This window comes from Ammodytes marinus (assembly GCF_949987685.1).
Source record: "Ammodytes marinus genome assembly, chromosome: 17".
In the NCBI taxonomy this organism is placed as follows: Eukaryota; Metazoa; Chordata; class Actinopteri; order Uranoscopiformes; family Ammodytidae; genus Ammodytes; species Ammodytes marinus.
This window is the reverse complement of record NC_137221.1, coordinates 8,557,924-8,583,352: the sequence shown is the minus strand read 5'-3', so window position 1 is coordinate 8,583,352 and position 25,429 is coordinate 8,557,924. Positions and strand designations below refer to the sequence as shown.

Below are 25,429 nucleotides of genomic sequence, written 5' to 3'. Positions count from 1 at the left end.
TGTTTCTTCAGCCATTTGCACACATCCTGTTGGGTCCACAGTGCCACTGGCTTGGACAGCTTTACATAACCGGGCTGAGAAGAAAACAAACAAAAAAAAACATTGACATCAAGCAGTTGTGTAGGTCCCATATTCTGGAGGCTTGCTGAAGTGCGGCCCTCTTCGGTGTTCTTGTTTAGATATTTCTTATGTGTTGGTGTGTGTGTGTGTGTGGGTATGCGTGTGTCTGCGTGCATGTATTATTTAAGCCATGGGGGTTGGTTGGTGGACTACCACTTTCACACTTAAGTTAGATCAACCGATGTCAAGACTGCTAACCGTCGCTGTTTTCCACTGGTGGGCCTTGGTGCACTCATGTGACACCTTTCAGCTGACTGATTTTGTCTTATGATATTTACTGGCTCCCTCAAGGATCAATAAAGTATGACTCTTTGAAAGCTAAAAGGGAGACACATAACTCAAAGTCAGTATTAAAATATTTATGAAATCTAAAGCTGGGCAGACACTATAGGTTTTCATTTATCTTGTATATTAAGTTAGACAATTTATTCACCCCTAGCTGTTAAAATGTAAAACTAAACGCAGAACACCCACTCAGTTGTGTCCCTGGACCTGCAAATGGCTGGGTGGGAAGATGTAAATAAATGGCTTGCTTTCCTGTGAAGGTAAGAAGCATATATCTGGATTCTAAGGTTAGTCAGGGAGTGTCTGTGCGGCATCTTGGTACCATCAATTATAAATGTGTTTATTTACATTTTGTTTTGTGTCCTCAAGGGCTCACAAGCATGTTATCCTCCTTTCTCAGAAAATAGTTTGCATTATTTACCCACCAGCAAGCCTCCTTTAACCAAATGTCTTAAGAAAAAGTTTGAAGATTTGCCTTAACTGTGTGAAACCGAAAAAGAAACCACAACATTTCTGTAGCTATGCATCACTGCTTTTTGAAGCTGAAGTTCATTCCCTTCCATCACTTGTTGAGTGCATGTGTGTCCCCTTTGCTTTTAGATACAAACAATACAGTACATGAGTAAGCTAGTCAAAGCATTAGCAGTCTAGTGCTCAGGAACTCCAGTCATGTAACCATTGTCGACAAGAGACAAGAGTGACATTTTAACAAAAGCATTATCCTTAATGCAAGTTGCTTCTGAAAGTACACACATCCACACACTGACATACACATATGCACATTCACACAACCGTATTGTGCTATATACTCTGGGTGCAAGACGCCACTCCTGTTTAAATACTTGAGCAGACACAGCGCTGGAAAATCTTTTTGATTTTGATTGAGGGGGGCTACTAAAATTACAAACAGAGGAGTGAGGTGATTAAAATTTCACATGCACTCCACCCCCCTCCCCCCCCCCCCTCCACTTCAGCCTGCTCTCTGGCTACTGTTGTGTGGTGCGGCATAGCAATGGAAGGAAGCCCTGCTCTTCTTCCACCAAGGGAAAAAAAGGTACCGGCAGCAGCATTGCCTTCTGCCTCCCCCTCACCAACACACCTATACCACCTCTCATCTCTCTCCCCCCGTATTCAATCTGGCTTAGTCTCTGTCACATCTATCACATTGTCTTTCGCGTTTCCTCACCTCCCTATCTCTCATCTTTTCCATCTCTCCCTCTCTCACCTGTTTCTTATTATATGCTACAACCTCACTGTCTCCTTTCTCTGTGTCTCGTCTTCCCACTCACTACTATATTCAGCATCCCAAAAGTGATGGAGAAATTGAGGGGGGAGAAGAAGTACATGATGCTCTCTGGCATGCGGTCTGCATCCTCTGCCGTTACAGGCAAAAGTGACAAGGGCGCGAGCAGGTATAGGCTCCAGGCGAGGCCAGCGCTTTTTAATGCATGTGCTCGTCACCCAATGCGTGTGTACATGCTGTATCCGCGGGGAGACAGGGGCAGCGGCAACTCAGGAAAAGAACCACATTAACCATTAAACACCGTTCAACTCAACGCTAATTAACCCTGACTAGGAGCCCGAGGCGACAAAGGAGAGAGAGAGAGAGAGAGAGGGAGGCCCGGATGGAGAGAGCGAGAGGAAAAGAGTGCTATGGAAAGAGGGAGCGAGAGAGGAACATTTTTGAGGAGTAGAAGTATAGCAGGAGAGAATTAAAAAGGTGCAATGTGTAACCTTGGGTGTGTCAGAGAAATGAACATTTTCCAAGATATATTCTCATAATAACTGAATTCAGACAGGAGAATTGGATCCCTGGAACAATGTTGGAAGTGAGAAAGCTACCTTAAACCTGCTGTTGTTTACAGCAGCATGGTCAGCAGTTTTGTTTACACGCATATCCAAGTCTTACATCTCGTACCAGGTGCCTCAAAACAATTTAGTTTTTGATTTATGATGATTACATGTAGTGCAAATATGTTTTGTAAACTGACAAACTGAAACAAATCCCCCAGTCCTTGAAACAACATAATGTAGAGAGCACCACCTTTCAAGGAGAGGAGGCTGGGAGTGTGTGTGTTACGACCAGAGGTGGGCAGAGTAGCCAAAAAATGTACTCAAGTAAAAGTAAGTTACTTTAAGATTATAATTACTCAAGTAGAAGTAAAAGTACTCGTAAAAATGATTACTCGAGTAAGAGTAAAAAAGTATGCAGTGAAAAGACTACTCAAGTACTCAAGAGTACAAGTAGGTATTTTTGAAATATACAGAGCAACACAACCGGTACAGAATAGACACAAACATAATATAAAACAGCAATGTTCAAATAAAGATATGTTAAATAACATAATTTTAAATAAAACAATAAATAAGGTATTTAAAAATCAAATGAATAACCCTTGAACTCAAACAATAATACATTAATTATCTGCCAAATTAAATACATCACCCTTCAAATAAAATGATAATAAATTAGGCTTGTCCAAAATTACATTAATTAAAACCAATACACTTATAACACTGTTGCAATTGTTTTGCACATACACATTTTAAAACTAATTCCTACAATATGTCACTGGCCCTGAGAAAATTATCTAGGTTGGGTTTAGCCCCAAAATTGTAAAACACACAAAATTAAACTTCGTTACACATCAAAACCTGCTGGCACACTCACTTAACGTATGAAACTACAGAGTGGCTGAACAAAGAGACCACTCTCAGACTGTCACACAGCCAGACTGGGGCATGCAAAGTGAGTAGGCTACAGGGAGAACAGGACATGTGTCAAAGAAGAACAGTGTCTCTGTAATTGCGAGTGTGTGGGAGTCTGTGTCAATGCGATTGTGAGTGTGTGATTGTTATTTTGTGAGTTAGTGTGATTGAGACCTTGCGACTGTGAGAGTTTGTATTTGAGGCCAGGGGTGTGGCTATTGCTCCTCGGAATCAGCGGTTTCTTCCATTTTCTCGACTCATCCAGATAGTCGGTAAAATATGCGTTTAACCTACATGGCACGGCCACGGACACAACATCGGTGCGGAACCGGAGCCTTTAAAAAACTCTGCGGACTCTGGTTGCGTTCCGAATCGCATACTTTCTACTATATAGTATGTAGAAAAAAGATTTAGGATGTCCCGATTCTTATGGCCAGATTTAGGATGGTTAGAAGTACCCGGATGTCCTACTTCATGCGGCCAAGATTGTTAGTGTTGAAAAGTGCATCCTATTTGGGCGATTCTGACCCACAATCCAGTGCGCACGTGAAGTGACGTAACATCGACGAAGCATCCATATGAAAAAAAAACAGGGATGCGACGGATATAAAAGCAAGAGGCAAGATCAAGGCGCAATGTTATGATGAAATAAGAGAGTAAAGTATGTCCCAATAGTATGCCTACTGCATCCTAACTAGATTATTTTTCAGAATTTGACACAGGAGTCAATGACCATCTGTGTTTTACATTCTGCACTGATTTAGCCCGTGGCTGTGTGTTCGCAGGGACGGCACAATAGGTGAGCCGGTGCCTGCCAGCTCAGCCAACAGAGCCAAAGGGCGGAAAAAGAGAACAGCAGAGAGAAGAAAACAGGAGTACAATCGGGCTCAAAGAGCTGCGTTCCAAGAGAATCCAGGGCCAATTAGAGGTTTGAGTGACAGCATAGGGGTGAGAGGAGAAGCCTGCTTTATTTCTTAGCTGAATACTTCTGGGAATGGGCACACACACAGATATATATCCACATGTGCAGCCCACACACACATACACAAGCAACGCTAAAAATATGTACAGTGTACACACACACACACACACACACACACGAACCATCCAATCACCACGTGTGCCACCACACATTCAGTGGGCCTGGCTGTCCTTGGCTTTAATTTATAACTGAAAAGCTCAGTACAGCTCCCAATATTCTTCATGTTACCTTAGCAACTGAGCAAGGACAACCTAAAACAAATTTATTTTTAAATTAAATTTAAAAGCCTTGAGGGGAAACACTCACAACCCAAAAATAAACCAGTGTGGAGTAAACATCCACACACAGACGGCCACAGTGAAGAAGAAAAAAACTATAACATACTTACAGAATGGAGCGTGTAATCGCGCTGATAAGCATTTAAAGATCCAATATGAATGCAATCAGCTAAATGAATCAAGAGGCAATCACACGGCGCCTTTGTGAAGACAATATTGTAATACAAAAAAAAGAGCTGGGAATTAGAAGCAATGAAAGGCATTGACTGAGAGAGGGGATTCGCCTGTGGTGTTGAATACAGCAGCACTAGTTGTTCCTTAGGAGAAATGCAACCCCCCTCTTGTGTCAAGATTTTCATTTTGGCTCCAAGATTTCTAGTCTGATTTGCAGGGGTCAAATGGCTTAACGCTCAATTAAATATGTGAGCTACAACATGTAATGACATTGTGTTGTCAAGAATTCACTGTGTTTTCGCATCAAACCCAGCCACAAGGACCTTCTAATGTCAAATAGATTTCATTGTTTTTTTCTTCTTCTTCTCTTTTGTAAGAGTTTTTTACTTCAACAAAAATAACTCAAATTGAACCTCCACCCCGGGTTATTTCGCCAGACAAAAGAAGTGGGCACAGTTCACTTATTGAACAGAAAAAGCTCACAAGGGCAAAGCAAATATTCAATGGCTCTTTGACAGCACAAGAGCTGTTCGTTTTGTTGAGGAGCATCCCAGCCGTCTGGCAGCATTCATTAGAAGCAATATTGTTTGTCAGATGCAACACGGCTCAGCTCTGAATGCTGAATGCCAATGTATTGTCCAATCAGGTTTTGAAAAACACAATCTTATGAGCCGTTAGAAAAAAGGGTAGAAGCTCCTATATGACATAAAGTTGTATTGTGTAATTCATTTAAGAGATGTGATGTTTAAGTAACTTGACAAGATACATGACTATGATAGGGTCTTGTATTTGATTTTAAATGTGTTTTAAGGTGGAGTCAGCAATTTAGGAACAATTGTTGTCAAAATCAGTGAATATCTTTCTCATAATGCGCTACCTGTCTATACCATGTGTGCCCGGCACAGAGATAAAATGAGAGATGTAAACAAAGGGTATGTAAACAAAGGGGGCCCACCGTAGCTAGCAGCATGCCCGTTTACAGAGCCGAGGCTGTGTATTAACTGTTTTTTTCCCAGCGCGCACACACAATAGAGGCAGGTAGCTGATCTTGAGTAGATATTCACTGATTTTGACAAAAAGCAATTTTGCCAACTAGCATTCCTCAGAACCGCTGACTACACCTTTAAGTCAGGTAAAGTTAATCAGGTAATTGTATTTATGTTGTATGTTAATTTCATAGGGAAATGATCTGTACAAAGCCACACAGATTTCACTTTCAATTTTATTCAGCCTCTCTTTTGAACAGTTGTATTCATAATTGACCCAATGTAAATTGTTGACTAAAGCAATATTTCTTTGTTCTATCAACTTGCACGAATAAGAACCTTTTATTTAAAAAAAAAAACATCTTAAATACATAATAGCTGGGAGAGGACATCAAAACAGTGCAATTAAATAAAACTGGAGATGCTGGGGGATGGGAACTTTTTCTAATAAAAGGGAAAAACATATGTGATTCAGTTTGGAGACTGATAGTTGAAGTCGTTTTAAGAGGTGGATATTTCATGAATATGAATATACAGTGGGAACATTTAACTCTAACCACATACTGAGCCTGCAGTCCGATTCACTGTGACATACTACCCTCTAGTGTCACAACGTAAACACTGCAACCACTTGACGAGAGTGGGGCTGGACCCATGGGCTGGACAGAAAAGAAGGCGGCCGCTGCCATTAGTGTCATGTTGACTGAGTGAATGGCTGTTGGAGACACGGAGCCCTGTGTTGTCTGCGCCTATCTCCAGCGCACAGCTAATTAACAGCTCTGGCATGCTCTCTCTCACTTCCCTTTCTCACTGACTTGCTCTACTTCCCTGGGCCAGGCCTGGCAGGAGATGAAAATTTCCTGTATTAATTAATCTGTTACATACAGGGAATGTGGGGAATGAAACTGAGATATGTGTGTGTGTGCGAGAGAATGAAATGCGATGCAATGTCGGTATGAATTAATAAGCTTTCCTTAGGGGAATAGGCAGAGCAAACTTTACGCCGGCACATCAAGTAAAGTACACAAGGCCCGTTCACAGTCCCTGACCTTGGGATTGGGCATGGTGCACGGTGCATTAACTCCAAATGAGATAAGTTCACCTTGGCCTTCATATTGATTGTGGCTGAGGTGAGTTGATTTGCTATGGGCGTTACAGCCGTCCACCGAGTGTAAATGGCGGTTTTCTTCCACGCTTTTGATCTACGGCTGAGCATTGGCCCGAATGCAAAAACCCAACCGGGACGCAGCATTCAGCTTTCATCTAACATTAAAAAATTAATGCTGCCAATGTGATGAACTGAAATGAACTATAAAATGCTTTTCTTCAGGTATTGTTGATCTTCATATGGTCTGCATATTGATTCGCCACTGATCAAGGCATCATTACTCATGCTCTGCATGAAAACCACACAAAAGAAATTGAATGCGTTTGATTTTCCATACTACAAATCAATTTTGATAGCGTATATGTTTGACATAGTAAGAAGAATATACCCTCCTGACAAGATGTTGAGTTTATTTTTTACCAGTGAGGCTGAGGAAAACTTTTTGAATTATATATAGGGCATGGGTATCAAACCTTCACGCTTCCTTGGTCTCGACTAAAAAAATGTTTAAGCTCAGCGAGTATAAAAAAAAAGAAAAAAAGCTTTCATGAACTGAAAGCTGGCATCAAAAGTCTGTTTTCAAAGTCAGAAATCCTGTTTACTTATTGTTTGATCAGGTACTTCTTGACTCAAAGTGGGATTTCTGGTAAAAAATCACCTACAAAAGGAGCAAGGAGAACTCAAGCAGCACTCGTAGTATTGATAACAACATTATTTATGGATTTTGAAAGCAACATTTTTGTAATTGTACTGTTGTACAAAACATGTCTCAAATTAAGATATCAAACTTAGGTTTTTTATTTGCATTTTTTAAAAATTATACCTGGCCCACCATTGACAATACTCAAGTTTCAAACGCACTACTGTAACTACTGTTGACTTTAATTATTAACAGTGAAGTCTATACATCCAATGCTGCAGGCCTCCCATCTACTGGAGTTCTTAATTGAGCTCAAACCGTAGACATAGTAATGAATACTATTTGGCCTGCAGATGTGTTGCATGGTAAATAGATTGGCTGTTTGATTATAGTGTTTATGCACTTGATCTATTGAAATTCCCCCCCAATGTGTGTCAGTTAAAATATTCCAACTAATACAGACACAGGTCTCTAATGCAATTCAGACTAGAGCTGCTGCTTCAAACAGAATGACGCCGTGGTATAAAATAACACAACGACGCCAGCGGAAGCCACACAGATAGTTATGTTCCAGATACTGTGTTGTTTCTTTTTTTTTCTCCACCGCAGAATACCCACAATGCAGAAAGAAAAGCCTCTCCACTCTCTATAACGGTGTATGTGTTTGTGTGTTTGCACTAATTGAACCCAGGCCTGGTTGTCTGTCTGGTATTTCAAAAGCTCGCCCAGGGTTTACACAGAGGACCACGTCTCGCTCAGCAGTACTTCCACTTGCATTGACTGACAGCTGATTACCACAGATTGTACACAGAGGAAAGAGAATACAGGAGGTGCGTGTGTGCGCTTCAGCGATCACTCCCCGTCTTCTTTCTCCCACTGTCCCAACCAACCACACGGCCTATTTCTGGAGAGGAAGTGAAGGGAATGTATTCTGCCTCGCTGATGATGGGCCCTTTTGATCTATTATCAGAAACACCGGGGAAGAGTTGAAACAACAGCTAGTTTATTCCCTGTTAAATTCTTTGTTTTGCGCTGAAGAGAAATATGTGTCACACATACTTTTTTTAAGTGGGTGGTTGATTTGTTTTGTGTGTGGCAAGCAGTTATGTGAAAGTACAGGGAAGTTTTTGAGCACGGACTGTAATTTGACCATTATTACAATCAATTTAGTACCAATTAAGTGTTTTGTAAAAGTAATAACACCACAGTGCGACCAGGCCCTCAATTTTTCTTGTCCATGTGATTAATGTGGACACATGACCAAGCACTGCCGCCTACAACCATGCTAGCACCTTTCATCAAGAAAGACACAGCGGTGCTTTGAACTACCCTGTCATGCTCACAATAATGACAATGCTAACATATTGATGTTTAGCCGGTAAGGGGTTTACCATATTAACCAACCAAATTTGGCATGGATAATAGTTGTTAGTAGGCCTACTAAACACAAAGTAGTCATTTCGGGTTATGAGTAAAATGCCATCAATATTTGACTTGGGTAGGAGTATGAAAGCCTTTCAAAGTAAATTTTTAGATTATATGCCACTTGATGCATTCCTGTGTAGGCATAACTTTATTGTTGAAGCGAGTGAAGGTGCCACTTACTTCTTCAAATACAAATGGGTTGCGTAATCTGTAATTATACATAGGCCTAAACATATATTTTTTGATTATGTTTCATATCAGTAATCAGAATCTGTGTCTGCAAGTGATATTACCATACAGGACACTATTGCAGGGGGAAGATTGAATAAGTTTTGCTGAAGGGGAAAATTTTTACAAGGATTATCAATTTTTTCCACTAACAATCACTGATATCAGAATATGAAAGCTGCTTTAATAAAATACACATGTTCTACCCATCATAGCCTCAGGAAACCTAAGTTAAAAAAGTGCTGATTGTTATTGATAATTAATTATAACTTACGACACTGGGAAATCAAAAATGCGTTAAATTATTCATGATTTGTGATTTGATTAGCGTGGAATGCACTGGAGTAATTAAGTTTATTTCCATTGCTCTGCTCTCTGGATAAAACTAAAGCATATAGGGCAACACGTATAGGGTGGGGTGCCTATGGGGAAACCAGCTCTCACCCGTGACAGCTCAGACTCGGAGACGGAGCGGTGAGGGGGGGAGCGGCGCTGGTACAGTGGGGGGCTGACGTCATGGTAAACCGGGCTGTCGTCATCCAGCAGCACGGCCCCGCCATCCACACATTCCTCCTCCTCCTCCAACGCGCACGTCAGGTCCTCCGGGCACAGCTGGCGCTCCATGCCATTCTGGCTCAGGTTGCAGTGAACTGCTGTGTGGGAAAGAGAAAAAAAAAAAAAAAAACGACTGGATGAGCAAACTTGGTACTTAAAGCTATAATGCGTATTTGTTTTAAAGATATAAACAAATGGGAGAAGCTTGTGGTGTAGTGGTTAGAGCGCCAATAGAGGCTCAGTCCTCAGAGGCAGCAGACCACGCAGCAAATCCGGCCCGTGGTCGTTCTCTGCATGTCATTCCCCTCTCGGCCCCATTTCCTCTCTGTCTCTCCAACCTGTCTAATAAAATGCCAAAAAATTATCTTAAAAAAACCCATGTAAACGAATTCCGGTTACATTTAATCCATCTGCAAAAAAGTTGACACAAAGTTGATTTCACCAATCCCCTCCACACAACTCTCTTTGTATTTTTCAGTATGGTATTGTTTACAAACTGGTGTAACCATCTGACACTGGGGCAGGTGCACAGAAAAATCCCAAAAAGCGCCCAAGAACTGTTCAGTTGTTGATAAGGATGCCAAGAAAAAACCTGGACGTACAGCAGAATGTATACAATTCATGCCATCACCGAAGGCCTACCTCATCTAAATGCTCTGACAGTGTTGTTGTAAGTACGGTACTCAGAATTCCTCAAGGGGCAACAAAAGTTACGCACTATAGCTTTAAACTATTGACTTCACTTTGGTTGTGGTGACTGTAATTGTCTTGGAGTTATACTTTACTGTAGAAATGCTTCTCAGCTATATGATCATTTGAACAGTAAATACATAGATGATAAAAGGATATCTCATTTAAGATGATGTATTGTTTCATAATTTCATGTTATTAAGTCAACTCGATTCAACCCCCAAGTCCTCCCACAGTGAATGCTATACTATAAAAAGTCCACTAGATGGCAGCAGACAATAATACATGGTGACATCAAAGCAGAGACTCAATCCAATACTACATATTTGATAGTGTTACTAATATTGTAAACTTTCTTTTTCATATTGTATAGAGGAAATCAATGTATTTTACAAATCAAATGAAAATCAAGACTCTAGATGTGTGCTTAGCTTTGTGGCTCTTTTCCACTTGTGCTATTGTGAAGCTATTTTTTTTTTAACCATTTACCCTTATCCTAACATTGTGCCCTGTGGCCAAACGGGCAACTCTTCTAAAGTTAAAATGGATCATTGAGTTTCAGTTGCTCCCATCAAGGCGGAGGTTTACTCTCCCCCAATGGCAGCAACAACAGATTTAGATTGTCTTTTAAAACAAACTTCCAGGGAAATGTCTGGACCCTTCTCACCACTCTCTGTGTTATTCACCGACACACAACAGCAGGATCCATGCTCAGCCAGAAAGAAGCATGAATTCAAGTGAAACTAATTGCTGTTTTGTTTTATTGGAATAAAACCATTGCAGCAGACAAGCAAATGAACTTGGCCATGATGAGCGATTGACATTCTAACAGCCATAAATCCATATAAAACACTTACTTATGAAGTTCAAGATCACAGGCAGAGGATTTAAAATAAAGACAGGGCTTTAAATCCACTGAATCAATTCCTAAAGTAAGACTGATTATGTTTCAGTGGAGGCAGTATATACTATAGTCTGCAGCTTTGAAGAGATTAAGGACAACATTCACACATCAGCAGACTTGAATTCCTTTTTAGAAACTTGTATTGTAATACTTTTGTCCAACTTGCTCCACAAAGAGATTATTTTTAGTTTTGTTTTTCATGCTTAGTGTCAGGCTCCGGCACTATTTCAGTCTCATCTGGCGGTGATGCAGGCACAGAGGCGACAGCTAGCAGGGAGTTGTGAGGTTTCAGTGTATTAGGCCATTTGTCACAATGACATCTGCCCACTCCTGAAAATGCTGAGGGCTCATTTATGCCGAATGGGAGCCAAAGGCTGTGTTTTCATTACACCTGAAGGCTGCTTCGCCCTCGGCTCGGCAGCCGTGGATTAAAAAAAGGTCAGAGCAATGTTTTCCAAAAGGCTGCACATTGTGCTTTGCATAATGGTCTAAAGAGAGCCAGAATGAACTAGAATATCTTCAGAAAAAAAGACCCACTAATAAGCACTTTAAGTAGAACATAAATGCCTTTGATAAATAAATAAACACATTAATAAATAAAATATATATTTTAAAATAAATATTTCACTATGACTGATGTCCCTGACAAACAAATTGGTGTTGGCTGGGATTAGAGAGATGACAGCCACGTTCAAGCCAAACAAACATTCCTGTCTGTTTGCTGGCAGGCTTTAGAAAAACGGCCAATTAGGGCCTCATGTCAGGCCACTGTCACTGAGCAAATTACATCAACCCTGACACCGTTCAGAACAAGAACAACAACACTAACAGCAACACAATCTGTGCTGTCATATCCATATAACAGGAGCCGGTGTTTGAAAGCCCACTGTAGGTGGTCTCGTCCCCCTTCTACTCCTACGAAGACAATGGAAAGTAATTCATCTAGTAAACAAACCGAGGAGCCCAGAATGATTCAGTCAACAAATGCACTGAATACTAAGAAAAGCCTCCTCCTCCATGACCTTAAATCACACCCCGCCTCTCAGAACCACATAGAGAATGTTTCGGGCGAAACTTTATAAATCACTTTGCGACACTTTCATTGATTATTCCGGGGACACAGAATATATTCTGATGGAGAGAACTGAACCCAGACCCGGGTATTTGTTGGGCGACTCAAATGAATGCTTCTGAATTCATTGCAGGTCACAAAATGCCAAATAAATGGAAATACCGTGAAATAGAACCACAGTAATGGAAACTACATTGACTCGAGTGCTGTACTTCAGTACAATTCTGAGGTACTTTCCTTGTGCTTGGATATATAATATATGGTTATAGTTGATGTTAATTTGCTTCTACTCCTCTACCTTTTAGATGGATATAAATAGTACTTTTTACTACATTCATCCGACAGACTGACACTTAGTTTCTCACACAAAACGTTTATCCTCAGGGGACATATACACTGATAAAATACAGCGGATTGTTAAACCAGTGCTTTCCAATCTTTTCGGCTTGTGAACCCTGGCAAAAAGTGTACTGATTGGTTGACGTTTCAGGAGTTTATTTAAGGTTGTTAGCAGTTCCACCAACCATCTCGGATTGTTTCACTCAAATTCTGTTCGAGGCTCAAAGAGGTAAATAATTCACAAAAAAAGCATCTTAGAAAAAGTATCAACATACAGTTAGTATAGAATAAGTTTATATTTTTATTCTTTCCTCTCCCATTAACCATCTCATGGCTCTTCAGTTTTATATTGTGACCCATAGGAGGGGACCCGATCCTTAGGTTGGGTACCACTAGGCGAAAGACTAAACCACCTAACTGTATATAAATATGAATAACAAAACTAGGTCCACCTCAGCCTGCTGCCACAACCATACAATGCTTCCTATTAGATTTGTACATTACATTATTGATCATCAGTATTTACAACCTCATGATGCAGCACGCATACTAAAATCATTCACAGGGATTTGTCTGTAGAATGGAGTAGTGGAGTGCTTACTTTCTTGGTAAATTTTTCTTCAGTTAATACTGTACATCTGAATACTTCATGAATTGGGCTTCTCTTTGTGAGGTTGAAAGTGTGTATACAGAATTCATAAAAAATAAATGACCCTTTAAAGTCTAGGTCACAAACAGTATTTTGTAGAATTAACATCAACCAACAGGTTTAATTGTGGACTAATCACAGTGCTCTATGTTAAGAAGTTCTATCAAAAACATGTCAAGAGGCTTCAGAGCTGCTCTGTTTTGATCCCTGATAAGAAGTCTTGAGATGCCCCCCCCCCATCCCTCCATTTAAACCATAGAGAGAATATACATGAGCGGGCCTTGTTTTAAACACAGCAGACTTGAGATGCGTGGCACGAAGCCTCGCTCCCTCTCACCGCCGCCTCTTTATTGCTCTAGCCTCTCTTCCTCGGTTCATGGCTGGTGTGACACAGCTCTGGAGAGCAGATGAATTCTACATCCTCTGCTAAAAGCATCTAAACAATGGTTACAAGCAGACAAGATGGATAGATGGATGGGAAGATGTCGAGTGGGGTTATTGGGCAGTGGAGAAAGTATGGTAATATTTCTCTCCATCCTTTAAAAAAGGGAGAGTGAGTGGATGTATGTATAGGGGATACAGATTTTAAAAAAGAAAAAATGTTTTATGGCAACAGTTTCTATAAATAGCACCCATTACATTCTTCCCTCTCTCCTCCTGGACGTGCGTCACGAGGGAAGAGCCAAAGATGAGGGAGGATCTCTCTCTCTTCTCTCCCTCTCTCTTTTCTCTTTCTCTCTCGTTTCTCTCAATGAGATTCGGTGAACCAGGGTGAGACGAGGGGAGAAAATGAATGGAGCACACACACAGGGGGAAAAAAACTGTTATAGAGCAACGCCATTCCCCGCACGCAGCCAAATGCACTCCCACTGCTGAGCGGAAGATTCATAAAGAATTGGATTACACTGACACAACTCTCTCAATTACTTTACATGGTTTCCAAACAAGGAGCCATTACCATCCAGTCCAATTTGAAAAATGTAAGCTGACGAAAACCACTGTGTAAGTCAGTGCAGTCAGGAGCACGAAATCAAGCGTGTACCGCTTAATCGTTGTTGTCTTGAATTATCACGCTGGGATTCTGGACCTGTGCTGCTGCTGAATAAAATAAGGAAATAATGTATGATATTCAGGCACCTTTTGAATGCTATAGGTCAGCTCTCACACAAAAGATACAGAATATCGTTTTTCTTTGTTTGGACAGGCAAGCTCTGATGAGATGTCCACAAACCAAATTGGAGATAAAAAGTACAATATTTTTGAGAGCCATGTGCACCTATGGCAGAAACTCAGTTGACATGAAATAGAGTACATGTTTCAAACTGAGAATAGGGATAAGCCACAGCAAAAGTGTTTCTGCCTGAACACCAGAGAGCTTGTGTTTCACAGCCAGAGCTGGTTCAAAGTGAAAACCAGTAGTGGGTCCATAATCAAAAGTGAAGTTTGCTCTGTGTGGGCGCTCAGGCTTATAGTGATCTCTTTCTCCTGGCTGACTCTCAGAGTGGAGCAGCAGAATGAATTGTTTGTGAATAGAATCAACCGCGTGACCCACATGCAAAGCCTGGAGACAAGAGGCCGGGCTTGGTTTATAGGCAAGGCCAGATGAGTGTGGAGAGATGTTTTACCTCACATATCAAACCATTGTCCTTTATGCCTGCTTGTAAAAGGTGACGTTAAAGATGTGCTAATAATGTACACAGAGCATGGAGGACGCGTGTGAATACGTTCCAGAATCAAACCGAACTATGCCAATGGCCTCACTCAGGAGTTTGAAGAGGTAAATCTGGTCTGGCATTAAAACTAGCAGAATCTGTGCAAAGTGACAATTTAGTCATCCATGCCAGCTGTTTCTCTTTTGTACATGTTAGCAGTGAAGCTGAATCACAATTTAGTCCTATGCTGAAAAATAACTAAGAAGTTTCAGGAATGAATGTGTGGATGGGCATATATGTATAATACACAGAGCTGGTCAGCTTCCTCCATCTGTCATCTCTCGCCTAATCAGCTCACCCACACTCGCATATAATACATGGGCACAAACACATGTACGTCAATAGAAAGTGATTTTGGTGTACTTGCATACAACACTGCCTGTACATACTCAGACAAACATGCCAACACAAAAAAAAAATTCTAACACCTCACGCATGACTGATTCTCTCCCCCCTTCTGCTCAGTCAAAGTGAGCAAACCTAGCAGATCTACATGGGGTGCCAATGGCGTCCCATGTCCTGCTCGCGTACAATTAGAAGAAAAAAAAAAGTGAGAACAGTGTGTGAATGTGTGAGGAGAGCGCGTCTGCTCAGCTGTCTGCCCCCAGGACCTTGGAAAGAGTATCTCCATCATTGGGAATTAGAATATTTTTAAGGGTAGAGAGAGAGAGAGAGAGATGGAGAGAGAGAGAGAGAGAGAGAGAGAGAGAGAGAGAGAGAGAGAGAGAGAGAGCAGCGCATCGCCTGCAGGCGTAGGGTGTTTTTTTGGACAAGAGCCCGTAGGAAGAGCATGCTGCTAAGTGAGATTAAATTCAGAATGAGTAGATGTTTATAAATGCTCTCTTCTTTTCTTATTCATTCTTTTTTAAAGCACATTCCAACAACACTTTTGAGTCCAACAACTATTTACCAGAGAGCATACTGACCTTCATTTATAGTTACTCTTATTTGACATTTTATTTTATAAATTGGATGTATATTTGTATATTATTGTTTATCTATTCATTTTTAAATTGTACATGTGCTGAGTCTTCACACTATGTTTGTGTCACATTATTAGAAAGAACCCGAGACTCAAGAATGTAATTGCCAATGATCTTGAATCATGAATCTCACCTTGTATTCCCTCTTAGCGAGCGGCTCTATTGAAGCAACACAGAGATTAGTGTGGCGCTCAAGAGCACTTCAGCAGCAGTCTCTAATGAGAGAAAAGTCCTTGAGTTGAGGTGAGGCTACGGACACAAAGGGCCGAATTAAACAACTTCATGTTATGTTCTGCTACGAGAGAAAGGCCTTGTAGAATTGACTAGCCTTCTGATCTGTAACAAATTATTTCAACCAGATATTTGTGGCAATGTAAGGGGTTTACCTATAGATGATACTAAGGCTCAGACAGAATGGACATAGCTGCTTTGAGAAGGACTGAGAGCAATGTGTGAAAGCCACCTATTCTATTTGGAGCCACATACGGTTTAGGTGTGTCTGTTATGAGCGCTGATAGAGATAGGACATGGGTCCGTTAACCTGACGGATCCATGATTCATTGATATCCGTGCCGTTTTATTGCTTTTCCTGCGACATTAAAAATTCATGAGACGGCTCTTCGATCTGATTCGGCTCTTGGTGATCTCTGGTAATATTCCCTGTACACAGCATTCGCTGACCACTGTATTTAAAAAGCAGGAATCTCAATGCATTTGCTATGGTTTTTAGGCATGCTGAAAGCCCAGATTTATTTACCACTTCTTCTAATTTACTGTTTTTTGTGCTTTTGTCTTTGTCTTGGTTGAAAGCTTAACGGGTTGGTGCAACAACAAGGGTTGGATTCAAGACTGTTGCATAAGAGTATATAGCCTGGTAAGTAACATACATGTAATGATCCATAACTAACAAGACATGACATCTGGAGAAATTCCTGTTAAGGTCCACTTAGGCTTACACTGGCTTTAGAGGCATTCATTAGGCCATAAAGCCTACACAAGAATCTCACTCGCCTGAAGTGACCGAGATTCAGGAAAAAACCTGCACTATTACAGGATGTCCATAAAACAGTGGGGCAGCAAATATAAAAAGATGAAACGTACACATTTATATGCATCGTTGTATGGTCCATTTTTCCTCTGGTCCGCTTGATGTCCGCTGTTGAGACAATGAGGATAGACTGCATTGGCTAATTACCAAAGTAGAGTCATGTAACAAGTTAATCCAGCCAGCTAGACTCCCTGTGGTGCTCTTAATTCAGCTTGACATCCTATCAAAAGTTAACTGTGCTCAAACTCCACAGCCTGCCCTCTCAAAGAAAAAACCCGGCGGGCCAGATCAGCTATGTTTGGTTGGTCCTGAGTGTCATACAGGCACAGATGGGCTCAGCTTTGAACCTTTTTCCTCAGCTGTGGAGAGTGGGGGGAAAGGATGAGAGAAAAAAAGGCCAGAGAGAGAGAGAGAGAGAGAGAGAGAGAGAGAGAGAGAGAGAGAGAGAGAGAGATTACGTGAGAGGGGTAACAATTTAAAAAGTTGAAGGGAGGGATAGAAAAGTGAGGATGTAAAAGATGGACATAATGAGTCAGGGAAACGGAGCCAAAAAAAAAATTTAAAAAGTGAAATGACCCACTTTACAGCACAAACACATATGAGCTAAATATAAGTGCTGTTCACTTTTGGCTATGTATCTCACTGGCATAAAGCGGTTAACGTGCTCTGCTTTTAAAAAAGGAAGGCAGAAGAAAGGGCGACAAAAATAGAAGCTCTTGATTTAGAGCTGAGTAACATCTATAAATATTTGATAAGAGACAAACTTCCTCTCTTTGGCGAACAAGGAACTAAAGCAGATGAACAGGAAAGTGTGGGTTTTACCAGGGCGTTGATGATAAGACAGCATGATAGGCATATTTTCAACCCGACGACCTCAACTGCAAACATCAAAAGTACGCACTTAGTTTCATGGCATCAAACACATATCTGTCATGATTTCAGCTTGCTTGGATGTCAATTTCGTCACAGTATAAGGTCAATACATATGATAAGCCCTAAGCATCTCAATGGCAGCACTGATACAACAATAATTACGGTATCAACATGAAGGCACAGTACAAATACAAACTAATCTATGTTTTTCTATGACCCCTAATGGAAACTGTGGGAGGGTTAAAACAATATCTTAAGTCATGGTGACAGCAAGTATCTTCATTTGTCTGCATCTTGGTTAAATCCAATTGTCCAACCTCAGGACTTTTTCCTGCTTTGAAGGTCACAGTATTGATATGTATGTTATACAGGATGACAAAAGATAGAACATTTCCTGCTAAACACTGCTGAACATATAGGTTCATATTCAGATCAAACAAGGTCTGTAAGGATTGATGAAAAGCAACTTTTGCCTTTTGTTTTAGTGTGCAGATCATAACCATGAAAACAAAAGTGTTCAGCATTTTCTGTTTATGAAATATCAAACGTATAGCGACATCAATAAATGCACAAATAAATACAAAATAATCAATAGTATTTTTCTTTGTGCATAAGACCTTGAGTCTGCATGTTTGGTGAAGTCCAGAAATGTAGATTCAGCCTTCATTTACCTTTTCTTTTCTCTGCTATTGATCGTCTATTATGCTACTCACTTTTAGCAGTCTAGCTGTCTTCATCCTGCCTGTCTGTCTTCATCCTGACCTTTTGCCTGTCTTTGCCTTGCCCTTTTCCCTCTGGTTTCCCGTGCTGACTGCCTGTCAACATTGTAATAGCCGTCAAGGCAGTAAATCAATTGCCAGAAAGAGAAATTATACTATACACCGTAACACAGGAATAACACAAGGACACTATGGTTACTGCACACACCTTGTACTTCAAACTATTAACATTACAATCAGTGAATACACCCATCCCCTAACGTTTGCTGCTTTGGTGCAGATTCCAGTCGAGCAGCTCTGAGCTCATTGTACCCCTGTACCAAGTGCCTCATTAAATTAGTAGCGTAACATTAGCTCTGCCGTTACCATCCCAAAAAAATCACATGCATCCTAAACAATTATAAATAGATTGAATGTTATTGGTTGGCATATAAAAGCAATTCCAGACTGCTGTCTGTGCAATGTAAATTTCCCTTCTTAAATGGCCTTAGCTTCAAGACTGTGCACCCTTTTAATACATCACACCCATAAATTAACCTAAAAGGACCCATATATAAAAGCAGTACTGTCGTCTAAATGTATATGCTGTATGTGTTCCGCCTTTGAAGATGTCAAAGGAATCGGCTATGCGGCACTGCCACACCATGCCAAATAATGACTTCAGTGTCTTCACCTGACACTGGCTCTTCCCTCTCTCATCTGTGCCCACTCAGTGACACACAAACTGCCTTTAGATGTGCAGCTTCAATCAGTCAGCAGAGCGGAGGCCCAGAGAGCTCCACGGTCATCAGGGAACCGGAGCTGACACACCGCCAAGTGTCTGCGCTCAACACAGTGGGGGGGGTTAGAATGCTGCAGAATTCACACAAAAAATAAATAATAATAATCACAAAAAGGTCGTAGTTTGGGTGGGGAAGAAAAAGGTGCCCGAAAAGAGGCTGGAAGTAGAGGTGCACAATACGGGGAAAATGATCGATGGATGACGGGAACATGCAGCAATATTTCTTTTCATCTTTATCCCTGATTTTTATACTTCATGAAGGTTGATACATCTACTGCGTATTGTATTTGGTGACACTCAGACCAAAGACCCATGCAGTCATCCAGGTGAATGTTGCAGTGCATTAAAAAAAAGTGCTAATTATAGCTCAAATGCCACAGGGAATTGGCATAACAGACAAGACAACACACATCTAGACTCCTCAAACCGTGTAGCCGTCAATCGTCTGGATGTTTATCACATCTAAAAATGTAGAAATCCACACCTTTTCCCTCTGCCGTTACTGTGAATCTTAAGATGTGCCAGGTTGTCAAGTGGCAAGTGGCTTACAATGCGGGTTGATTGAGTCGTCAAGCACACAGCGACCCCGAGGATACAGGTGACAGTCTAACACGGTGAGAGAAGTCTTAGTGCAAGTGTTGCATCATGAATATGGAAATAAGTACAATCGCCTATAACCAGTGCATTTAAACTAAATACATCTTCTGTGGTGATGTAAGGTGACATTTACACATCCTTAAGAATTAGGTTCTGCTTTAAAAAAGGTTTTTCAGAATAGGGTATCACTTTTTTGTTTAGTTTCAGTTACGGTACAGTATCAGGTAATATGCTTAAGAAGGAGGAATTGTTTTGGAGTCGGCATTTAGAGCAAGATGATTATGTTGTCTTGCCGAGAGATAGATGAAACATAAGATATACCATTGTCATGTTTGTACTACCGCCAGCAGCCAGTTAGCTTAGCCTAGCAGAAGGACCAGGCTACAGAAGACAAGAAAGAAGACACATTACTCACTCACTTAATCTACTTAATCTACAGTGCTCTCCAATGACATTTTGCCCCATCTTGTCATCTTCTTGATCCCATATCCCGCTGAGCAAGGTTTTGGGAAAGATTCTCCTTCACGGTAGCAACTCCTGATTAACTTGACAAAAGATGTAATCCTGTTCCACCGACTCAAAATAAACATGTTTATTCTACTAATTCTATTTCTGGGCCGGATCCTGGGGATGGATCTGAAATGAGTTTTCTGAATGGGTGCACAGGGAGGCAGAGCCGGGCAGGACATATCAAGGAGCCTTGATGCACACAGGCAACAGGGGACGGAGTGAAACGGACAACTCCAGCCACAGGGGTAAACACTGGCTGTGGGTGGACATGGGGTCCCAGGCTCTTGGCCCTTTTCCAATAGTGTGTGTGTGTATCTACAATGCACATACATACACTTCTGTCATTGTGTTTATGTGCTTATATGAAGCCTCACTCTCCATTATTGCACTATGGTCCAGTAACATTTTCACAGCCAGCCTAATAACAGTATAAGTCATGACTTTGTCCATACCAGGCAATAGTAATTGGGACTATGGCGTATGCAACCTTCCTAAGGACTTGAGACACACTGATATAAAGCTTTTTCACCAGTGGCCTTCATCAAGAATGGAGTGCAACTGATGTGCCCAATTAAAAAAAAAAAAAAAAACAGTTTTTGTATGTGTGATTAGTTGTGTTTTTCCAGCTTAAGTACAAAAGTAAAATTGCAAGTAAAAAGCAATGTTCACATGAATGTGTAAGGAGGTTAGACCGAATCACACACCGTCACTAAAGTGATGATGTAATCCGTCTCAAAGAGGGAATCAGATATATACGGTCCAACATGTGCATGAATGATGCAACCATCCCAGAGGCTCTTGCCTCTCATCTTCAACCTTGTGCAGGTACAGGAAAAACATACATTTTATTACAAAATCTCTTATTACCATTGTTTCATTTCCAGTATAGACTTTTTTACTGATTCAGACTCCTCTTCAACATAAAAACAGAGTGGATATTTTTTTTTTAACTCATGTTTTTATGAGTTTTTTTATGTGAAATTATTATGCATGTAAAACGCCATAAAAACATTAAAAATAAAAAGCATATATGTCCTCATCTGGAAATGGATGGATGTTTTTCAGTCTGTAAGTTTCTGAACATGCACATGTACTTGATAGGTGTATCACAGCGAGGATAGGCAACAGCAGTGAGGTCATCACCAGGAAAGCCCAGTGCAGAGAGGGAAATGCTATGACGCAATCTGAACATGCACATGAAGACAATATATGTAGGATTGTAGATAAGATGACATAAAAAATAATTCAGTTTTGCCTTCAGTAAACGATCATGGAACTTCCAACACATAACCATGCTTTTTATAGTAGGCTAATTAACCTTTAACAAGGTTATTCACCCGACTCCTGATGTCCATTGCAATGGACATCGGACTTTGAAAAAATCCTACAAATTAATTACGTGACATATGTTCAAAATAACTTCAAATATTATCACTTGTAATAGTTACAATTATACTGAGAGCATGTTTGTTTGGCCAGCATGAACATAAATGTAGATTTTAGATTGAAAATGGGCAGTTACTCTTCCCTCTCTGGATCGGCTCAGCCATACTTGTCTTGTCAGATGTCTGTCACTCTCTCAGAGCATGCTCTGAGAGAGTGGATAATCAGGATCCAATCAGTAATCAGGATCCAATCAGTAACCAGCAGTGCTGACATCATCCAATTACAGAGTATCTATTGGTTTAGAGAAAGAAATATGTCATGTCCATTCCAATGGACGCAGGGTCTGAAGGGGTTAAAAAGAACATAGAAGATTCTTGAACAAAAGTTCCTTAGAATGTAAATCAAACCACTTGCCAGCTTTATGTAAGTATTGAGTATTATCAGTAAGGAGCTTTGCACACATTTGAGGAGTTTATATTTTTGCAATCTTCCACACACTGAAATTGTCAAACACGGCTAAGTGAAAGTGCCTTTCAAAGTAAAGCTCCACAATGCCTATTCTCTTAAAGGGCTCATTGTCTTCTCATGTGTTATACATTATTAATCCCTTGACCTATATTCTCTTTTCTTAGAAGGGTTGGTGGAGCACTGGAACAGAAAACGGTGACACTGCAGAGTTGCTGTGATCAGATCTCTCAAAGTTACAGTTACGAGCTTTCTTCTGTCCACAGGGACGGCTGTGCTTGTTCCGAAGAAAAATAACCCTTCCCTCAATTGTAGTGGTGTAGGAGTGTAATGTAGCAGGACATAGAACAAAGTAAAAGTACCAACACATTTGGATGCAAGTCAATACATGAGTAAATGTACCTAGTATCTTCCCACCATTGAAATTCTATCTGACTTATTTCCAATTTTTTTCTCTGAGGCTGAGCGCTATCATCTCTCTCTTCAGTGCTGTGTTTCAGCCACTGTATGAGGCAGCATAGGATGTTTTGGCTGCGCTTGCAAAAATCTGATTTGACCTTGTGCGTTTCAAAAGAGCCTGTTTTCTCTGCAAGTATGGCAGACACATTAGTTACAGCCGCTTCAGGACGGGGCATGACTCATAACTCATCTCTCTGAATGACACAAGTCACTGAATCACGATTGAATGCACTGGGTTGTGCTTTAGCCGCTCAACTGCTACATTCACAAATTGTACTGATGACAAAAGAGACAAAAGGCTTGTATACTGCTAAGATGGCACAAGTGCATCAGACTATCTCAGGTATTTCAAATGAATAGATGAGAGAGGCGAATACACTGTAAGACAAGATTCTGAATCTGTGTGAAAATACATCATTTTATAATGACATGCTTGTAGAGAGGATAAAGTATGTTCCTCCATTAAATCTACGAAAGAGTTACTGTTACAATATGGAGCCACCATTTCGACTAAGAGAGAGGGATGAAGAAATTGATCAAACTGGATAATGGATGAACCGTTCAGGTCTGGAACAAAGTGTGCATCCCCAGGCAGCTCCAGCGTCCACCTCCCACCTATGCTTTGAGAGATGTATCTCAAGAGATGCATAAAATGAAACTACCCAGGGGGATACACTGGAAGGATCGTAGTATTATACCTGCTGCTGAGCTCACTGTGTATCGAAAAAGCCATGTTTGGAGTTTTGAAACTGGTGGCAAAATAGGGGTGAAGGATTCATCGATTTCAAATCAAAATCATGATTTGAACCAAGCAAATCACGTTAGCTGGGATTAAGGATAAACCATATGCAGCGGGTCATACCCAGGGTTTTAACTGTTGTGTCAGCGGTTTCATGAATCTGTGTGGTCTGTCAGAAGTTGTCCGCGTACTACATGCCCACCAAATACAAGCAAGTGAAACACAAGGTAAACATTAAAACGATGGACAATTTGGAACACTGTACAACAAAAAAAAAGGTATTGTGTAAGGCCTGCCTTGGAACAATAGCCAAATCACAAGGGAGCACCACAAAACCTATATCAGCACTATGAAAGCAGCTACATGAGAAGTGTACGGCTGAAAAGTCAAGAGAAAGTAGTGATGCTCTAGCAAAGTCTAGCAAACAAATGACTTTCAGAGTAGTTTGTGTTACTCCAGAAGGTATCATGATGCAACTAACGGCATAACATGCACTACCTCACTAAAGACACTGTGCCTATGAACACTGAAACGCTGTATATTGAACGTAAGCTTGACTTTAGAAAATTATATCGCAAATCAACAAATGGAAAATCCTCATTCGATCATCATCATCATCATCAACCGCTTATCCGAAATCGGGTCGCGGGGGCAGCAGCTTGAGCAGGGAACCCCAAACTTCTCTTTTGGGGATTCGATATTTTCCCAAAATTGTTCAGCCAAGGCATCAATCTCTTTACACCTGTTGGTCAGCAGTCAGCATCATAAAGAAGCTAAAACGCCAGGGCAAAGAAAGGCACAAAATGTACTAGACATTTCTTGATTGTAAACACAAATAGAGCGGCTGTTGTTAAGGCAAAGGGGTTTAAGACAGCTTTAAGTTGGTCCTAGAAAGAAACTTTTACTTTACTGTGATAATGTTAACCACACAGTGTGCTTTTATCCACAGTAAAAATGTTGCACTAAACTCTAAAATATCAGGAGGAGACTTGAATTTTGAGTTAACAGGAGATTACAGTTTCACTTGCATTTGTTTTTGGGCTCCTTAATGTGGAAAGATGTACGTCAATGATGCAGAACAGCAATAACCGCTCTGTGTGAGGCACGTCCAGCTGTTTAATCTGTGCTATCGATGTCAGTCCATGTAAACAGTGACTGGGCAAACACAACATGACACAGCAGCCCAAAATAACAACCGCCCACTTTGATAAATCCCAGAAAGATGAACAGGACAGGAGAGACAGGGTTGAGGTCAAACCGCACAACATGGACAGTGTGTGTGTGTGTGTGTGTGTGTGTGTGTGTGTGTGTGTGTGTGTGTGTGTGTGTGTGTGTGTGTGTGTGTGTGTGTGTGTGTGTGTGTGTGTGTGTAGGCCTATGAAACATCCTGCAATGGCTGTCAGAGATGAATAACCTGATCTAAGGAAGGCGTATCACACTACAGTCTCATTCCAGTCATACCTGTGACTTCCTCTCCACCCCCCCCCCCCCCCCCCCCATCCCCCCTTCCTCCTCCCAACATACCTCTCATTGGATTCTGGATCCACAAGATGCCTCCGATCAGGTGAGGAGATTGGCCCAGCATCCCGAGGCACTGGCTCTGGCTACACTGTCTGTCACTTTTCTCACCCTCTAACGTCTGTAGAAAGCACCCTCACTGACTTGTTTTTCTGGACAGTCACGGAAGCAGTAGGGTGATGGTGATTTCCCAGGTCCACATGTCACTACACCACCTGCTGCCAGACGAGCAGCATCAACATCATCATCGACTGCTCTGGTGGAACAGGCTTGAGCGCACAGTTGGTTGCGCCACAACACAGAAAGAGCAGCCCGTAGAATATGCTACAAAGGGCACAATGAATTACTACCCAGAACAAGCTCCGAGATATAAATCTCAGCACTGCAGGGCTGCAGTATACTGAGAGAGTAAGGAACACAGAGTGCGATGATCATGCAAAAGAATTGGACGCTCCTCGGTCGCAGACCTGTTAACCAGCGTTGTCTCCAATCGCA

At 41.1% G+C, this 25,429-nt stretch overlaps 1 protein-coding gene across 1 annotated transcript in view; it reads right to left on the bottom strand.

Annotated features, from left to right (window-relative positions):
• Nucleotides 1-25,001, bottom strand: part of samd12 (sterile alpha motif domain containing 12) — a gene marked incomplete at its 5' end in the record, with an annotated part of 85,694 nt that extends 60,693 nt beyond the window's left edge. The window contains 3 exons of the mRNA XM_080045244.1: nucleotides 1-74; nucleotides 9,380-9,588; nucleotides 24,941-25,001. The exon at nucleotides 1-74 is cut by the window's left edge and continues 56 nt beyond it. Coding sequence (XP_079901370.1) covers nucleotides 1-74; nucleotides 9,380-9,588; nucleotides 24,941-25,001 — 344 coding nt within the window. The remainder of the gene's footprint in view (nucleotides 75-9,379; nucleotides 9,589-24,940) is intronic.
• Between the last annotated feature and the right edge of the window lie 428 nt (nucleotides 25,002-25,429).